This window comes from Oryctolagus cuniculus, chromosome 10, assembly GCF_051225735.1.
Source record: "Oryctolagus cuniculus isolate XC-2025 breed Fujian yellow rabbit chromosome 10, ASM5122573v1, whole genome shotgun sequence".
Taxonomy (NCBI): domain Eukaryota; kingdom Metazoa; phylum Chordata; class Mammalia; order Lagomorpha; family Leporidae; genus Oryctolagus; species Oryctolagus cuniculus.
In genome coordinates, this window is record NC_142876.1 from 31,745,220 (window position 1) to 31,763,224 (window position 18,005).

General features: G+C 40.5%; 1 protein-coding gene across 4 annotated transcripts in view; it reads left to right on the forward strand.

Moving 5' to 3' along the window:
* EPG5 (ectopic P-granules 5 autophagy tethering factor) overlaps positions 1–18,005 on the forward strand; it is a 110,979-nt gene that overhangs the window by 62,764 nt on the left and 30,210 nt on the right. For 3 of the 4 annotated variants that reach the window (XM_070050250.2, XM_070050251.2, XM_089305196.1), the window contains 4 exons: positions 8,609–8,751; positions 9,888–10,044; positions 15,448–15,642; positions 16,746–16,959. In XM_070050250.2, coding sequence (XP_069906351.2) covers positions 8,609–8,751; positions 9,888–10,044; positions 15,448–15,642; positions 16,746–16,959 — 709 coding nt within the window. The remainder of the gene's footprint in view (positions 1–8,608; positions 8,752–9,887; positions 10,045–15,447; positions 15,643–16,745; positions 16,960–18,005) is intronic. The other variant, XR_016214042.1, reaches the window with a different exon arrangement.

The following is an 18,005-nucleotide window of genomic DNA, read 5'->3' on the forward strand; positions in this document are numbered from 1 at the left end:
TCGAGAAGTTTTTTTAGACAGAAAGGCTTAAACTGATCCTCAGAAGATTTTGATGATGTATATTTGGCTTTTTGGATTCAGTTAGAAGGAATGGAGGAGTGGGGAAGCTATGATGTCATCTAGGTCAGTGTATTTCAAGTATTCTGAGGAAGGATGATGGGAATGACATTGGGACATCTGGTGTGAGTGACCACTGGCTGTGTACTGTGGACAGAAGAAGACCCCTGATGACAGCAATGGGAGGGACATTTGGGGAACAGGTCAGTTGGGGAGAGTTTGCTGACAGGGAGAGAGGTGATATGAGCAACATGATTACAAATTTAACTGCCTCTCTAGAATTACCTTCTTGTTCCAGAACTATAGATAGGCATTGGATCTGTGATATCCTAAGTTCACTTGCTTATAACCTCACAGACCCAATGATAGTTTAGCTTAAGCTAATATGTCATGACACTTACTTCCTGCTAGGCCTTGTCTAAACATTTTACCTCACATATTTTATCTTCACAGCAGCCCTATGAGGTGTGTATTATTATCTCTACTTTCCAGATGGGGAAATAAAGGCACAGAGAGGGCAAGTGCTTACCAAAGGTAACAGCCAGTGAGTGGCAGAGCCGGGCGGGCGCAGGTGGTCTGGCTGCAGAGCCGAAGCACTGTAACTGCTGTACTCAGTGCTCTCTGAGCTGGGAAAGAAGCACTTGGAGACAGTTGCTACCTTCATTTGCACAATAATAACTATTTTTTGTAGCTAGCTTTTGCAAATTGGAGAAAATTTACTTTTGCTCATCCTTGATTGTCAGAAATCCTCCATCACCAATTCGTTTTTTTCAAATTCACCTTTTAGCTGTCCCAGTGTATTGTTAATCAGTTTCCTTAGGAGACTTTTCTCTCAAATGTCATCTCTGAAATAATCTTTCTTACTTACTCTATTTTGTATTACCTTCAAATTTTATTTCTGATTTTTTTCCAACATAGTTGAATGCATTTAAAGTGAAGAAATTTGTCTCATAAGTCAGGGTGAGTCCAGCTTATTTTCCTACATCTTATTGTAAACATGTGAGACTCCTTAAACCTTGAGTTCTCCTTTGCTAGGTGTTTTTTTCTTTTTAAAGATTTTATTTATTTGAGAGGTAGAGTTACAGACAGTGAGAGGGAGAGCCAGAGAGAAAAGTCTTCCAATCCACTGGTTCACTCCTCAGATGGCCACAATGGCAGGAGCTGCACCAATCCAAAGCCAGGAGCCAGATGCTTCTTCCTGGTCTCCCATGCGGGTGCAGGGGCCCAAGCACTTGGGGCAACTTCTTTTTTTTTTTTTAAACTTTTATTTAATGAATATAAATTTCCAAAGTACAGAATATGGATTACCATGGCTTCCCCCCATAACGTCCCTCCCACCCGCAACCCTCCCCTTTCCCACTCCCTCTCCCCTTCCATTCACATCAAGATTCATTTTCTATTCTCTTTATATACAGAAGATCAATTTAGCATACATTAAGTAAACATTTCAACAGTTTGCTCCCACACAGAAACATAAAGTGAAAAATACTGTTTGAGTACTAGTTATAGCATTAAATCTCAATGTACAGCACACTAAGGACAAAGATCCTACATGAGGAGTAAGTGCACAGTGACTCCTGTTGTTGACTTAACAAATTGACACTCTTGTTGATGGCATCAGTAATCACCCTAGGCTCTTGTCATGAGCTGCCAAGGCTATGGAAGCCCCCTGAGTTCACTGACTCTGATCATATTTAGACAAGGCCATGGTCAAAGTGGAAGTTCTCTCCTCCCTTCAGAGAAAGGTATCTCCTTCTTTGATGACCCATTCTTTCCACTGGGATCTCACTCTCGGAGATCTTTCATTTAGGTTTTTTTTTTTCCCCCAGAGTGTCTTGGCTTTCCATGCCTGAAATACTCTCATGGGCTTTTCACCTGGATCTGCATGCCTTAAGGGCTGATTCTGAGGCCAGAGTGCTGTTTAGGACATCTGCCATTCTATGGGTCTGCTGTGTATCTTACTTCCCATGTTGGATCATTCTCTCCCTTTTTTATTCTATCAGCTAGTATTTGCAGACACTATTGTTTATGTGATCCCTTTGGTTCTTAGTCCTATCATTATGGGGCAACTTCTACTGCTTTCCCAGGCCACACCAGAGAGCTGGATTGGAAGAGCAGCTTCCGGGACTAGAACTGGCACCTATATGGGATGCCAGTGCCACAGGCAGAGGATTAACCTAGTGCGCCATGGCGCCAGCCCGGCTAGGTGTTTTTAAAGTTAGTTTTTTTGGAGTATTTTTCCCTGGTTTCTGATGCTATAACAAGACCAAAGTACAAGTGTTTAAGAATCACTTGCTACAGTAGTAAAGCTGCAAGAAAAGTTGGCCAACTTAGAGTGGAGTTTGAGCTGGAGAGAAAAAAATGAGAGATATAGTTATAATAAAAGGAGGAGGTCTTATGACCAATCTGTGTTTACAGAAAGATGGTATTTTTTCCATTTTTTGGAACTACATGTCTTTATCAGGCTGTTAATCTATATAGAGAAGGGAATTCTTTGAAAATACATTCTTATAATTGCCTGGTGAGATAAGTTCAGAGACATATTTTTCTAATTCTTTATTTTTTTCAGGGCTGCTGTGGCAGGCAATGATCATCTCAACTCCCCCCCCTTTTTTTAAAGATTTATTTATTTCTTTGAAATGTAGAGTTACAGAGAGGCAGAAGCAGAGAAAGAGAGAGAGGTCTTCCTTCTACTGATTTAATCTCCAAATGGCCACAACAGCTGGAGCTGGGCTGATCTGAAGCCAGGAGCCAGGAGCCTCTTCTGGGTCTTCCCACGCGGGTGCAGGGGCCCAAGGACTTGGGCCATCTTCTACTGCTTTCCCAGGCCACAGCAGAGAGCTGGATCGGAAGTGGGGCAACCAAGACTTGAACTGGAGCCCATATGGGATGGCGGCAGCTTTACCTGCTATACCACAGTGCTGGCCCCCCGTATTTTTCTGATTCTGACCGACAGCTGCTCTGTGTAGAGTTGTAGATATTTGCTGCTGCAGCCAAAGATCTCTTTGCCTGACCTTCTGTTAACTCTCAGGGTCCTGCAGTGGAAAAATACCACTGGGCAGGCCAGGGAGCTTAACTCCCAGCCTACTAGTGGCTTGTGTCTTTTCTGAAAAAGGGAGCATTGTCTCATATGTCTGAACCCTTGAACTGAAATTTCTTTTATATTCTTTGGCGTTATTAGTTCTGAAATAGACTGGCACACCTTTTCTAACACACTTTCGAAGTCCTTGTTTTGGGAGGAAGGTCAGAACACAAATGGTTTATGACAAGAACGCTTGATGTAAGGCTGGCTTAGATGTTTTTGCCGACGCCAAAGTACTTTTTCCTCCAAAGAAAAAATGGCAGCTGCTAGTATTGCTTTTAAATGAGGGGTAAAATTAAGGAAGGAGACAGAGGGGAAAAGGTGGTTTTATAGAGGAAGTCTAAAGAATTTGAAAAAGTGGCTAGTTTTGTGACCAAAGCTTCATTAGAAATATTCAGGCTTATTAAAGCAGATTTTTTTTTTTTTTTTTTTTTTTTTTTTAGAAGCAAAGAGAGACAGAGGGAGAGAGCTACCATTTTCTGGTTCACTGCCCAAATGCCTGTGATAGCTGGAGCTAGGCTGGGACTAAAGCCAGTAGCAGAGTGCAATTCAAATCTCCTATGTGGGAGGCAGAGAATCCTGATTCTTGATCCATTACTGTGACTTCGCAGGGTCCGTGTTGGTGGAGCCAGCAATAGAGCCCAGGCATTCCGCTATGGGATGTGGACATCTTAAACTGCTAGGCTTAAGCCTGCTCCCTTAAAGCAGGCTTTGATTATCTGTTGGTTGTATTCATTTGGCCAGTACCTCGACTTTCAATTCTGTTTGGAAGATCCAGAAGCTTGAGAACCCCACTGATGGGTCCTGGAAATTCAATATCAACAGTAATGTCTACTGCAGCAATATTTTTCTGATAATTCAGTGCCGGGGGAATTAAGGCATGAGGACAGTGAACAGCTGTGGTAGTCTGAGGCTTCAATGAGATTTCTCTGGGAAGTTACATAGTAATTGCTAACTGAGAGTGTCCTGGATAGTACTTGCTTGTTGATGTCTTTGGGAACTGGTGATTTGTTTTTTTTGTTTGCTTGTTTTGTTTTTGTCCACTCATTGGTAGCCAAGAGCAAGGTACAGGAAAGTTGAAACTTACTGCCGTGAAATTTGGACATTGTTTATGCAAGTGAATTAGATTTGCTCTAATTTTTGACCAAAAATTTTAATTTAATATGAAGCCATCCATTATCCAAAGGGACAACTTTGGTTATGGATAATTTTTGTTTCAGGAAGAGAAGTGTTAGTGGAGGATAGGGAAGGTGAGTTGAGTGTGTATGATTTGTCATGAAGCATCACTGGGAGAGAGTATGTCCTGCAAAGAGTGTGTGGTATAAAACTTAGCCCTCCGGATACCTGTGCTCAGTGACCAGCTCATGGGTGCATGCAGTAGTTTGATTCTGCATAACCTCTTTCTGTTATTGAGTGATATTGAACTTCGTGAAGCTGCTTCTAGTCTCCCTGAATCTCTGACCCCTGAATCTGACCACTTCTCCGTTTGCAGAGTTTCTGTTCTTTAGCACAACCCTTCCTCTACTAGCTGTGCTTGGTTCTCCTCCCAATCCCCTGCTTCATAGCACATCATCTCCTTTCACTCATTCTGCAGTCCCTGAAAGTCCTTCTACAGTTTTGGAGGAGAAATCGTAGCTTCAGTAGCTCCTCAGATTAGTCAGTGACCTCTAAAAGGTTCAGAACCACTTAATTGTCTATTGATACTCCTGTTGTTTCTCTAGTCCAGAGTTTGTTCTTGAAAACCTCCAGATCTAGATTTCTCCCTGCCTTCTTAACATTCAGCTTGAATACTCTATTGGTAGCTCAAATACCACAGGTCCCAAGCTAAGCTCATCTTCATACTTCACACCTGTTCTTCCTTTAGTCCCCCCGCCTACCTCATCTCCCCTGATGGAGGCCTAGCATCAGTATCTTTACTTATACCCCTCCTCATCTGCATAGCTGCTCCCTTGTAGTGCTTCCCCCTAAATACTAGTTTGCCCTCATAGGTGGCCTTCTCTTTGTTTCTTTTGCTGCTTCCCAGGATAGGCCCACCTCATTTTTCCCCTGAACTGCGGCGTTAGGCTTCCTGTCCATAGTCTCTTTCTCTGGTCCATATTTTATTTGAAGATTTATTTATTTGAAAGTCAGAGTTACACAGAGAGAGGAGAGGCAGAGAGAGAGAGATCTTCCATCTGATGGTTCACTCCCCAATTGGCCGCAACGGCCAGTTCTTCTGGGTCTCTCATGCGGGTGCAGGGGCCCAAGGACTTGGGCCATATTCTGCTGCTTTCCCAGGCCACAGCAGAGAGCTGGATCAGAAGTGGAGTGGCCGGGTCTCAAACTGTCACCCACATGGGATGCTGGCGCTTCAGGTCAGGGCGTTAACCCGTTGTACCACAGCGCCGGCCCCTCTCTGGTCCATTTTCTACTCTATCACCATAGACACGGATCTGATCACATTTCAGGTGAAGATCCACATTTGCTCTCTGGTAGCTGAAAGAAATAGAACTCTTGGGTCCCTTCTTAATCTGTTCTTGATCTTTCCCCAGCAGCATCCTTACCATCTCTCCCATTTACCACACATTCAGTTGTTGGTCATGTAGGCCATGACCCCAAGCAAAACACACAGGTTCATACTTTTGTTCTTACATACATGCTGCTTTTGTTCTCCTCCCATCTGTTTCTGACTACCTGCTTAGCCTTGAAGACTTGGTTCAGACCGTACCTCCTCTTGGGGCCTTTCTGGACTGTGCTAGTCAGAGTGAGGTGCTCCCTCCTCCCGTTGCAGCTTGTGCCTAAGAGCTGTTATAGTCACCTGCTCCTTTTTCCTGCCAGACTGAACTCTGAGAAGAGGGCTTCTGTTCTTACTCATGTCAATACCTATATGTGTAGCATGGCTCCTGGTGTGAGGTGGATACCCCTTAATACCCTGCCAGTCATTAGGTTGTTAAAGCTGTTAGGTGTTGTGATTAGTTCTATAGCTGTTACTAGACTTTGAGTTACATGAGTTCAGGGACCTTAATTCACATTTATACTGTTAATGCCTTGCACAGTCAGTGCCACAGAATGGATGCATTTGAAGGAATGAACAACTCTAGATTTATTTCCTTCACAACTTGTAGGAGCTTTGTTGCTATGATTTGTGAAAGATATGGAAGTTGGAATTAGCAGGCAGTCTTTGAATGTACTTACCCTTGGCCAGTCTAAACAGTTTTAACACTTTCCATAAAGTCTCACCCTGAGTATTACACATTGCTCACTTCACATTTTACTCCAATGCAGATGCCTCGCAGGCAGTCTGTCTTGGGGATCAGTAGAGATGGTGGTGCTGCAGTCCCTCGCTTCTCTCCCAGCCCCTTTCCAAGCACTTCTGTCCCTTGCTTAGGTGCTTTGCTTACATTACTCAGTGTTCCACAGTGATGTTGTACCCAGAGAAGCAGGTCCAGAGATGCTAAGAGACTTGCCAAGTAGCTCAGTCAAGGTACACACCTGCATCCATCCAAATTCAAGGCCATGTTCCCATTCAGTATTGCCAGGCTATTTCCCTTTAGTTGCTTTAGCTCCTCTTTCTGAAGTTTAGGGGTGTGATTCTGAGTGTGTGATCCTGACAGTTAAGTCTCGCTTAAATGATCATGCATACCATTTCCTAAGACTATGTGACGGGAATTGCCCTCTTTTCTGATGGTTAGAGAATCCGTGATCCTAACATCATGATCACTCTTGAGTTTAATTTTAAGTTAGCGTCATGAAACATAATTTTATATTTTAAATACAATTTTAAATGGCTCTCTTATAAAGATTTCCCATTGTATCATGAACATGTTTATTGCTTAGTAGAATCTTTCTGGGAAGGAAAGTCCTGGAAATTTCCAGCCATCTGCAAGTGTTTGAACTATATATAGCCTGTTTGGGGCATACAAAAGCCAAATATATTTTATGGAGAGAAATGCCTTTTCTGTGATATCCCATCCTTATAAAAGCCTTTAAAAATTCAATGATATTCCCTGAGGAAATGGGATGATTTATGGTTAGGTTCCTTTTGTTGTACTTCAGTATTGTGAGGCATGCTTGCTAGACCCAAAATTTATTATCATGTGAAAGATTTGTTCATTTCTATAAATGAAAGCTGGAAAAAACCCACTGAGGGCCTCTCATTATTGTAAAACCTTACTGAAGGATGTTTAATTTATTTGTCTACTTAAAATGACTCAAGTGGAGGAGCTTCCCCCATACTGCTTTGTTCTATTGTCTATAACTTCTTGTCTTTAAGAGGTGGGAGTCATTCAATCTCTTTCACCTCTGTTCTAGTAGAAGAAGGAAAACTTTGAACAATGATGGGAGCAATGATCAAAAATAAGTAGACTAGAAAATGACAATAATTTGAGAATTTTTTTATCATAGCCAAACTTAATTTAATATGTCTGTAATATGGGGTGGTTATTTTAAAATTCAAGTTAAAAAAATCATCTTTAGTCTTGTCCCAGAATTTCCTAGGCAGGTGGCCCCTTTTCTGTCCCTGTCCCCTATCCTCCACAACTGTCATCTGTCTTTATCTTTGTGTTGCAGCCTGTGTGTAGGGTGTCTTCTCCTTGCCTGTGTATCTGTCCACAATCAGAAAAGGACATTGAAAATTCACGAATAAAACCAGTTATCACATGGGTAACCACCAGTTAGGGAAAGGGTGTGTTGACAACTCCTCAAGTAGGAAAGATACAGTCTTAAACAGGATTTTAAATGAAAATAAATTTAGTTTTTTAAAAGCACAATAAATTCTCTTTATATCTTCCCTGAGAACCAACAAAAATTTCATCAAAGATTAATCTTCAGGAGCCACTGTATTAGTCGGTTGCCCTTTCCTTGGCCTGCAGGTGTCTGAGCACTTTCCTATAAGTTATTTTGTTGTTTATTTTATAATTATGTATTTTTAATTTCTTTTCCCAATGGCACTTGTTTCATTAAGAGCTATACTTTTTCATGCTAGGCACACATGTACCTGAGTGTTTGGACTGGAAGAAGGTGTGTGTGTGTGTGTGTGTGTGTGTGCGTGCACGCTGGGATGGGAGAACTCCGTGGCTTGGTGGTCAGTGGAGAAAAGTCTCAGTGGTGGGATATTGGGTCTGTTTGATGAGGATTTGAAGAGTTGACACATAAAGGAAAGAGAAATTAATCCTATGAAAGACTTTGAACCATTGATAAAATAAATATCAAATTCAAGATGATACCAGTTTTTATAGATTTGAAATTTGGTATTTTTTAAAGAAAATAATTCATTTAAGTTAGATTCTTTATGGAAAATCTGAAATTCTTGAATAGTATTTGGCCAAAACTTTCTGATCCTCAGGTTCAGCTGAGAGTTTTGTGCTAAATTATAATATTAATTGTAAAATGATCTTCTTCATCACATGCTCAGGGTATTTGTAATAAAATACCTGTTCTAGAAGCATCTGGGGGAATGAAAAGCCTGTTGACTGCTTTAATTTTTGTTAGTTTGAAGGTATGTGTAAAAATGAAGCGATTAGCCAACAGCTCCATGTTTTGCGAAAAGAAGTGAAGCAGCTGCAAGCAGAAGCGTCAAAACCGCCATCCCTTAGTGTGGTGGAAGCTGCCGTGCACGCAGAGAACCTGATTACGTAAGCTTTGATGCTGTAATTTAAAACGTGATTTTGTTGTGAATAATAACCACATACGGTACTGCCACTCTCCTACCCTGGCCACACGCTAATTAAATTAGCACAGAGATCAGCAAGCTGCAACCTTTGAGCCAAATCTGACCTGCTTTCCATTTTTAAATGTAAAGTTTTATTGGAATACAACCAACACATTTATTTATAATGTCTAAGCATTTTATGCTTTAATGGTGGAGTTGACTATTTGTGACAGCAGAGATTTTATGGCCCCAAAACATAAAGTGTTTAGTATCTGACTCTGCAGAAAAAGTTTGCTGACCTCTGAATTATGAGTTGATTCAGTGCATTGAAATTCAGTTCCGGAGAGATTTAATGCTTCAGTTTCATGGCAGAGGCTTATTTACCCAGGAAGTAATCATTGTCAGCTATGATTATCGAACAGTGTTCACCACAAAGTTGCTTAGGGGAGGTAGGGCTCACAAATATAGTTGTAAACCTGCATTTGACCGTTAGGGCTTCCCATTGGAGCCCCTGGCCTACTGGCAGTGTCCACTTTGTTTCCCAGGTCATGGCTTGGGATTGGAGAGGTTGCCTCTCTGCCTTTTACTTTAGGTGACTCCACATTTGGTTCTAGAGGAAGTATGGTGGAGACATTGAGTCCTCTGGGGGATTGAATTTAAGGGTTGGGAAGAGAAGGAAATTGGGTGAGCAAGAGGTTGAAGTTTCATTTACTGGAAAAAGTGAGAATTAGGGTATCTTTATTCTAACACGTTACTCAAAATATTTTTCTTTGTTAGTGTTTCAGATTTTAAAATTTAGGGAAATCCGGGTTCTTGTGTTTAAAAAGATATATAAAGAAATATAAAATGCTAAATAATAAATTGCATACAAAATATGGAAAATTTCAGTAAAAATAAAAATGTTAATTAGTCCTTATAATATAGCTAATAGAGCATAAAATTATTGCTGTGTATTGAAAATAGGTTATTGGGTAGCGTTGGAAGATACACATTTACCCCTGGAAACATTTCTGAAGTGACATTTCTTGGGGGTATTACCTGAGAAACAAAAGTGTCAAACACTCACCATATGAATTCTTTTCCTGTGGACTAATAGTCATGCCTAACATTTTCCCACAGGGCCTTAGTGAATGCCTACAAGTTGCAGCCTACACCTGGGGTCCAGAAAGTTGGCATCAGCCTTTTCTTTACTGTTGTGGATTATGTCAGTGAGGAGACACAGCGTCATCCTCCCACAAGGCAGTTCTTTACTTCATGCATTGACATCCTGGGACAGGTAAGCTTGTTCTGCCCTTCTTGAGATACAGTGAGTCCCTGCTGTGTCTTCACTGGATACACCAGGCACTGACATCAGACTTACATTACAGACTGGGAATTTGTTTTGTTTTGTTTTGTTTTGTTTTGTTTTGTTTTGTTTTGTTTTGACAGGCAGAGTGGACAGTGAGAGAGAGAGACAGAGACAGAGAGAAAGGTCTTCCTTTGCTGTTGGTTCACCCTCCAGTGGCTGCCGTGGCCAGCGCGCTGTGGCCGGCGCACTGCGCTGATCCAAAGGCAGGAGCCAGGTGCTTCTCCTGGTCTCCCATGGGGTGCAGGGCCCAAGCACTTGGGCCATCCTCCACTGCACTCCCGGGCCACAGCAGAGAGCTGGCCTGGAAGAGGGGCAACCGGGACAGAATCCGGCGCCCCGACCGGGACTAGAACCCGGTGTGCCGGCGCCGCAAGGCGGAGGATTAGCCTATTGAGCCACGGCGCCGACCAGGAATTTTTATCTAAGTCAGAACTCCTTGGAATTTTTAGCTTCTTAAGATGTGGTTTGAAGGGGCTGGTGCTGTGACATGGCAGGTAAAGCTATCTATCCTTTATGCATACCAATTCAAGTCCCAGCTGCTCCACTTCTGACCCGGCTCCCTGCTAATGTACCTGGGAAAGCAGTGGAAAATGGTCCAAGAGCTTGAGGCCCTGCATCCACATGGGAGACCTGAATGAAGCTCCTGGCTCTTGGCTTCGGCCTGCTCTGGCCCTGGCTGTTATGGCTCTTTAGGGAGTGAACCAGCAGAAAGATGATTCTCTCTCTTTGTAACACTGCCTTTCAAATAAATAAATAAATCTTAAAAAAAAAGATATAGTTTGAATTATGGGTATAGAATTTTGCTTGTCATATAAAATGTAAGAGATTAAATTATCCACATTGAGGGTCTGGGGAGACATCTGATTTTATCATGTACTGTTGGTGGTGTTAATAACATTCTTGAGGTTCTTTATGATTTACAAGATACTGTGCAGTTCATTATTTTATCTCATCCTCACAGTGGCTCTAAAAGATTAACTGACAGGGCCAAGGAGTAGAGCTGTGAGTGCTGGAACTGAGACTGGATCCCAGCTGCTGACCACACTCAGAGCTCCTTTGCTTCACCACTTCTGCCTCCTTGCTGCTGTCCTCCATCAACATTTATTTGTCTAGTTGGCTTGCAGTTAATTCTATGTATATTTAACAAAGGCAAGGACAAAGTATCCATGCAGATTTATGAAATGTATCAAAAAGAAAGGAAAGACACTTGTTTGAAAAATATGTGAAGACAGATTACCCATGCATGCTCACCCAAATTTAATTGAGTGAGTACTTATTTCTTGAATGCTTATAAGGAAGTGATACTGAGCAGGTATTATAATAGATTTTTTTTTCCTAAGGAGTTTTTTTTCCTGATCATAAAATTAATATGTACTTACTAGAAGCAGTACAGATAGTATAGGAAGTATAAAGAAGAAAAATTTCTCCTTATTCTAACTACTTGATAATACTTATTACATAGGTAATATTTTTATTATAACTGGTCTTGTGTGTATATTTAAACATAATGTATCATTCTTACACAAATAAAGAGATATGTATTATTGTATGCATAGATATATATGTGTATACATGTACACATATCTATCTGTTTAGATGTATGTATACACATCTAAATAAATACAGATATACTTAAAAGTGGGCACATATCATTTTGTAACTTCCTTTTTTCACTTAAATGCATCTTTTAGACATTACTTCTTATTAATAAAAACAGACCTATATCATGAAATTGAATGTCTGCACAAAATATTCCATGATATAGATGTGTCATAGTGTATTGATCCAGTACTCTGGATGGATTTTTTTTTTCTTTTGATGAATATTTAGGTCCTTTTTTGCTTCAGTAAGGCCAAGGTAAATATTCTTATATACCTTTGTGAACTGTTTTGGACTCTTTAGAATGATTTCCTAAAAGTATGATTGCTATAAATATATACCATATATTTGGTGTGTATTGTATGGCAGTTTCTGTGTATTGTCATACTGCCCTCCTGGGAAGTTTGCACTAATGTATGCTATCCTAGAAATGTTTGAGTTTATTATTCTGTGTATCATTACCATCACTAGGGATTATCATTGTTTTTAAAGTTTGTTGATCTGATAAGGAAAGTGGTATTTTATTATTCTTTTCTTTTGTATTTTTCTAAGAACTGATAATGTTTCTTTGCATATTGTTGATCATATATATATATATATTCTGATTTCTCTTATGTTGGATTTTTGTTGTTTTTTTTGACTGCTTTGAAAGAGCTCCTCAGATCTGGTGTCTGGATATATGTCATAAATGCATTTTTCAATTTGTCATTTTTTTAAAATTTTGTACTTTTGCCATATAGCAGATAAAATTTTAAACCTATTACTCTTATCCTTTTATTATTTTTGCCTAGATCAACCTTACTGGAGCCTTCCTGACTCTCAGACTATTTAAACATTCACATTAGAACCATGTTTAAGAAAAGGTGACATTATCTTGAGGATATATTATATTGATTGTGAAGGTTAGCTTTTTTTTTTTTTTTAAGATCTATTTATTTATTTGAAAGAGTTACACAGAAAAAGAAGGAGAGGCAGAGAAAGCGAGGGAGAGAGAGGTCTTCAATCCAATGGTTCACTCCTCAATGACCACAATGGCCAGAGCTGCACTGATCTGAAGCCAGGAGCCAGGAGCTTCTTATGGGTCTCCCACGCGAGTACAGGGGTCTACAGACTTGGGCCGTCTTCTACTCCTTTCCCAGGCCGTAGTAGAGAGCTGGATCGTAAATGGAGCAGCTGGTTCTTGAACCGGTGCACATATGAGATGCTGGCACTTAAGGTGGCAGCTTTACCTGCTACACCACAGCATGGCCCCAAAAGTTAGCTTTTTAAAGGCATGTGTTAATAAAACCTAGAAGTTTCATTTTCTTAACTTCATGCAGAACCTATTTAGTAATCATGGTAGGCATACTGCAAATGTCCCGTTATTTTAAATAATTTTTTAAAAAAAATTTAGTATGTATGTATGTATGTATGTTTTCGAAAGGCAGAGAAATAGAGGAAGAGTGACACAGAGAGGGGATCTCATGGTCACAACAGGCAGGGCTGGTCAGGCCTCAGAGCCAGGAGCTGGAAACTCAACCTGATTTTCACACATGGGTGGTTGGGGCCATCTTTCACATTGCCTTCCCATGCACATTAGCAGGGAGCTGGATCTAAAGCAGATCAGCCAGGACTGGAACTGGCCCTGCAATATGGGATGCTGGTATCACAAGTGGTGACTTAATCTGCTGTGCTACAAGTTGACCCCTACCCATTACTTTAATCTCTTAAACGTTTTATAGTATGGTTAACTTAGAATTTTCTGCGTGTGGCTTATCCAAATCAGATTAATTGGTGATCCATGATTTTTTTTTTTTTTTGACAGGCAGAGTGGACAGTGAGAGAGAGAGACAGAGAGAAAGGTCTTCCCTTGCCGTTGGTTCACCCTCCAATGGCTGCCACGGCCGGCGTGCTGCGGCCGGCGCACCGCGCTGATCCGATGGCAGGAGCCAGGTACTTCTCCTGGTCTCCCATGGGGTGCAGGGCCCAAGCACTTGGGCCATCCTCCACTGCACTCCCGGGCCACAGCAGAGAGCTGGCCTGGAAGAGGGGCAACCGGGACAGAATCCGGCACCCCGACCGGGACTAGAACCCGGTGTGCCGGTGCCGCAAGGTGGAGGATTAGCCTAGTGAGCCGCGGCGCCGGCCGATCCATGATTTTTAATATTGCCTCTATTGGAAGTGATGGCTTATCTATGTTAGTTTTAAATGTCTTTTTTTTTTTTTATCTTTTATTTAATGAATATAAATTTCCAAAGTACGACTCATGGGTTACAATGGCTTTCCCCCCCATACCGTCCCTCCCACCCACAACCCTCCCCTTTCCCACTCCCTCTCCCCTTCCATTCACATCAAGATTCATTTTCGATTATCTTAATATACAGAAGATCAGCTTAGTATACCTTAAGTAAGGATTTCAACAGTTTGTTCCCACACAGAAACATAAAGTGAAAAATAATAGATGATTTTTTTAAAATGATGATGAAATCAGATCAGACCTATTGTCATGTTTAATCCCAGTGAGAGTCAAGTTGGGAATTGATAATTTCTTTTTTTTTTTTTTTTTTTTTTTACAGAAGATCAGTTTAGTGTACATTAAGTAAAGATTTCAATCGTTTGCACCCCCATAGAAACACAAAGTGAAATATACTGTTTGAGTACTCGTTATAGCATTAAGCCTCAGTGTACAGCACATTAAGGACAGAGATCCTACATGAGGAGTAAGTGCACAGTGACTCCTGTTGTTGACTTTACAAATTGACACTCCTGTTTATGGCATCAATAATCTCCCTATGCACCAGTCATGAGTTTCCAAGGCTATGGAAGCCCCTTGAGTTCTCCGACTCTTATCTTGTTTAGACAAGGTCATAGTCAAAGTGGAGGTTCTCTCCTCCCTTCAGAGAAAGGCACCTCCCTCTTTGAAGACCTGTTCTTTCCACTGGGATCTCACTCACAGAGATCTTTTTGCCAGAGTGCCTTGGCTTTCCATGCCTGAAATACTCTCATGGGCTTTTCAGCCAGATCCGAGTGCCTTTAGGGCTGATTCTGAGGCCAGAGTGCTATTTAGGACATCCGCCATTCTATGAGTCTGCTGAGTATCTCACTTCCCATGTTGGATCACTCTCCCCTTTATTTATTCTATCGGTTAGTGTTAGCAGATACTAGACTTGTTTATGGGCTCCCTTTGACTCTTAGTCCTTTCATTATGATCAATTGTGAACTGAAATTGATCACTTGGAATAGTGAGATGGCATTGGCACATGCCACCTTGATGGGATTGAATTGGAATCCCCTGGTATGTTTCTAACTCTACCAATTGGGGCAAGTCAGCCCGAGCATGCCCCAAATTATACATCTTTTCCCTCTCTTATTCCCACTTTTATGTTTAACAGGGATCACATTTCAGTTAATTTTCAACACTTAAGAATAACTGTGTGATAATTACAGAATTAAACCAGTCATATTAAGTAGAACAGACAAAAAAAAATACTATGAGGGATAATGTATTAAGTTGTCCATTAGCAGTCAGGGCTATGCTGATCAAGTCACCATTTCTCATAATGTCCATTTCACTTCAGGAGGTTTCCTTTTTGGTGTTCATTCAGTTGTCACTAATCAGGGAGAACATATGACAGCTTCACACTTTCATTTATAAAAAGTTGTACTTACCTTATTTACCCTTAAAACTTGCTTGTATAAGTAAATATTGAGGAAGGGAGAGAATTTGATGACTTGTTACCCTTTGATTTCAAGGTGTTTATCAGTGGCACTAAATCAGAATGCAGGAAAGTGCTTCAGACCATCCTGAAGAACAGACGACTCTGCTCCCTCTTGTCCCCGTTCTTCACTCCCAATGCTGCACCTGCAGAGTTCATACAGCTCTATGAGAAAGTGGTGAGGTTTCTAAGCGAGGACAACAGTGATATGATTTTCATGCTGCTAACCAAGGTGAGCTGTGATTCAGTTCCGATGTTGTTGAAATGTGGAAATGATGGTTGCTTCCCACTCCATAGAAAAGGAGAGACTGCTGAAGGTTCATATCCAGAAAGAACATCGCTGAGAAACCTTTTTCACATTTGGCCTGATCTTCAGGCATCCTTTATGGAGGTGGGATGTTGGTTGTGTTGTGTCAGGTAGTCTTATTCTTAGTCCATACAGGATACAGAGGACCTTGTTTCCAAGCCTTCTTTCAAAACTGCAGAGATTTGGAAAAAAAAATTCGTAATAGTAGTTTCGTACAGCCTGCTTTTAAATTTATACTAAATTTATTATGCTTAAGTTGTGTTTTGATAAGTGAGTTGTGATATATCAGAGTCTGTCATGTTTAGAATAAGCCAGATCTAAGCAAATTGCTTTATCCCCATTCTGAATAGAATATTAACTGTGTTAGACCAAGGCAATGAATTTACTTAACTAGTTGAGAATTTCAGAGCTTCAGCTATTTTGCCTTCAATTATATTTCTCTGACATTTATGAAGCAATAAAATCTTGGCATTTTTTAGGGGCTGGAAACTGATCTTGGTCTATAATGGAGAAGAACATGTTTTATAGTTTGGGATTCAATAGTGTGAATTTTTATGAGCTGAGATAGGGAACTGATAAAGACTCAGAAACATGGCTGTTAAATTGAAATGGTTCCATAAAGTGACTCTTTGTTGATTGCACTGGGACCAGCAGAGGAGAACATCGAATTTCTGATCCAGACCTTGGGGTGAAAGATAAAAGTGTATGGATCTTTCAGGAACAAAATAAAATTGTAAACCAATAATGAATGGTCAATAAGGTTTTTAAATGACACAAAACCAAACTAAGCAAAAAAACACACAGAGCTCACAAGACTGTGCCTCTGAGATCCCTGAGAATGTAGCAGGATGGTTGCAACAGAACTTCGTAACTTCTTTTATGTACTTGTGTATAAATTGTAGTTTCAGTTTTTCTAAAAAGGTGAATGCTAGGTAATCTTTGGCTTTGTAACTAAACTTGCACAGTTCTCTCTCTCCTTCACTTTTCTAGTGTAAATAAAACTGCTTCTTGTTTCTTTTTCTTTGTAGTTCGATCTTAAGCAATGGTTAAACGCCACTAAACCTCCTCTGTCTGATCGTACCAGGCTTCTGGAGTCCATTCATTTGGCACTTACTGCCTGGGGCCTTGAACCAGAAGAAGATATTTTGATGCCATTTAATCTTTTCTGTAAGCACTGGACTTACCTCCTTCTGTACCAGTTCCCTGACCAGTACAGTGACATTCTCAGGCTGCTGATGCAAAGTAAGTGTCTTTGTGTAATTCTGACTAACCCCATCCCTGTGAGTATTCAGTGTCATACTTGCCATTCTACAGATGTCACCTAAAAATGTAAAAACAGGATGAATACGGTAGTTCAGAATCTCTATTCATAACCCAAAAAAGTAAGGACTTGGTCAACAGTGTCCCAAACGTTGGTACCTCTCAGATGGTCATTTGTATTAGAGTGGGCCCTGATTGGGCAAAGCAGCGACATCCACGGTCATGCACCTGACTCTTTACCTTGACTTTGCTGCTGTCCTCAAGTGGAGTTGGTAGGAAAGGACCTTCCTCCTCCACAGGTGACACATGTGGCAGGGGAGGAAGCTGCCTTTTGACAATATTTCATATGCCAGTTAGCTTCTCAGTAGTTCAAAATAGTGGGTATCTCTTTGAGAATTTTTTTCCCACCCTATTTTTTTTCTCTTTATCTTGGTATAATGATAGTCTGTATTTATAGTTGCCAAGGAAAAGAGCAGCAAAAAGTTTCCATATTCCCATGATTTCTCTCCCCCTTTCCTGTATTTTTCCATAGGAACGTTGGAAATCAGAGGGGGAATAAAGAGTGAAGTACTTTTTACTTTTTGAATTACACTAGGAAGTAATTTCATTGGAATTTGATAAATGAGATAGTTTTTACTTTTTTTCATACAACTTTACTATGCTAGATGTAATGAAAAACTAAATGTTATTTTATATCATATTTTTGTGTTACTTACTAGAAATTGTTTAATGGGTAAGTGAATGGTCCATTGTATTGGGTTACTGAAGGATCCTGCATTGTATGGTCTTTCATTTTCCACAGCACTTCAAGCTTTAATTATTTCTTGAAGGGGCAAGTTGCAGAATGGGTGGAGAATGGTGGTAGGAAATATGTTTATCATTTTAATGAGTATGTGCCTGGCTCATTTTTGTTCTGAATTTTCAAAATCTGATGAAGTATGAATTGTAGGTTTCCCCTGAAATCTTTTAAACAGATTGTGAACTGCATATGTAGGCCACCATTGACTTGCATTTAGCTGAAAGTTTAT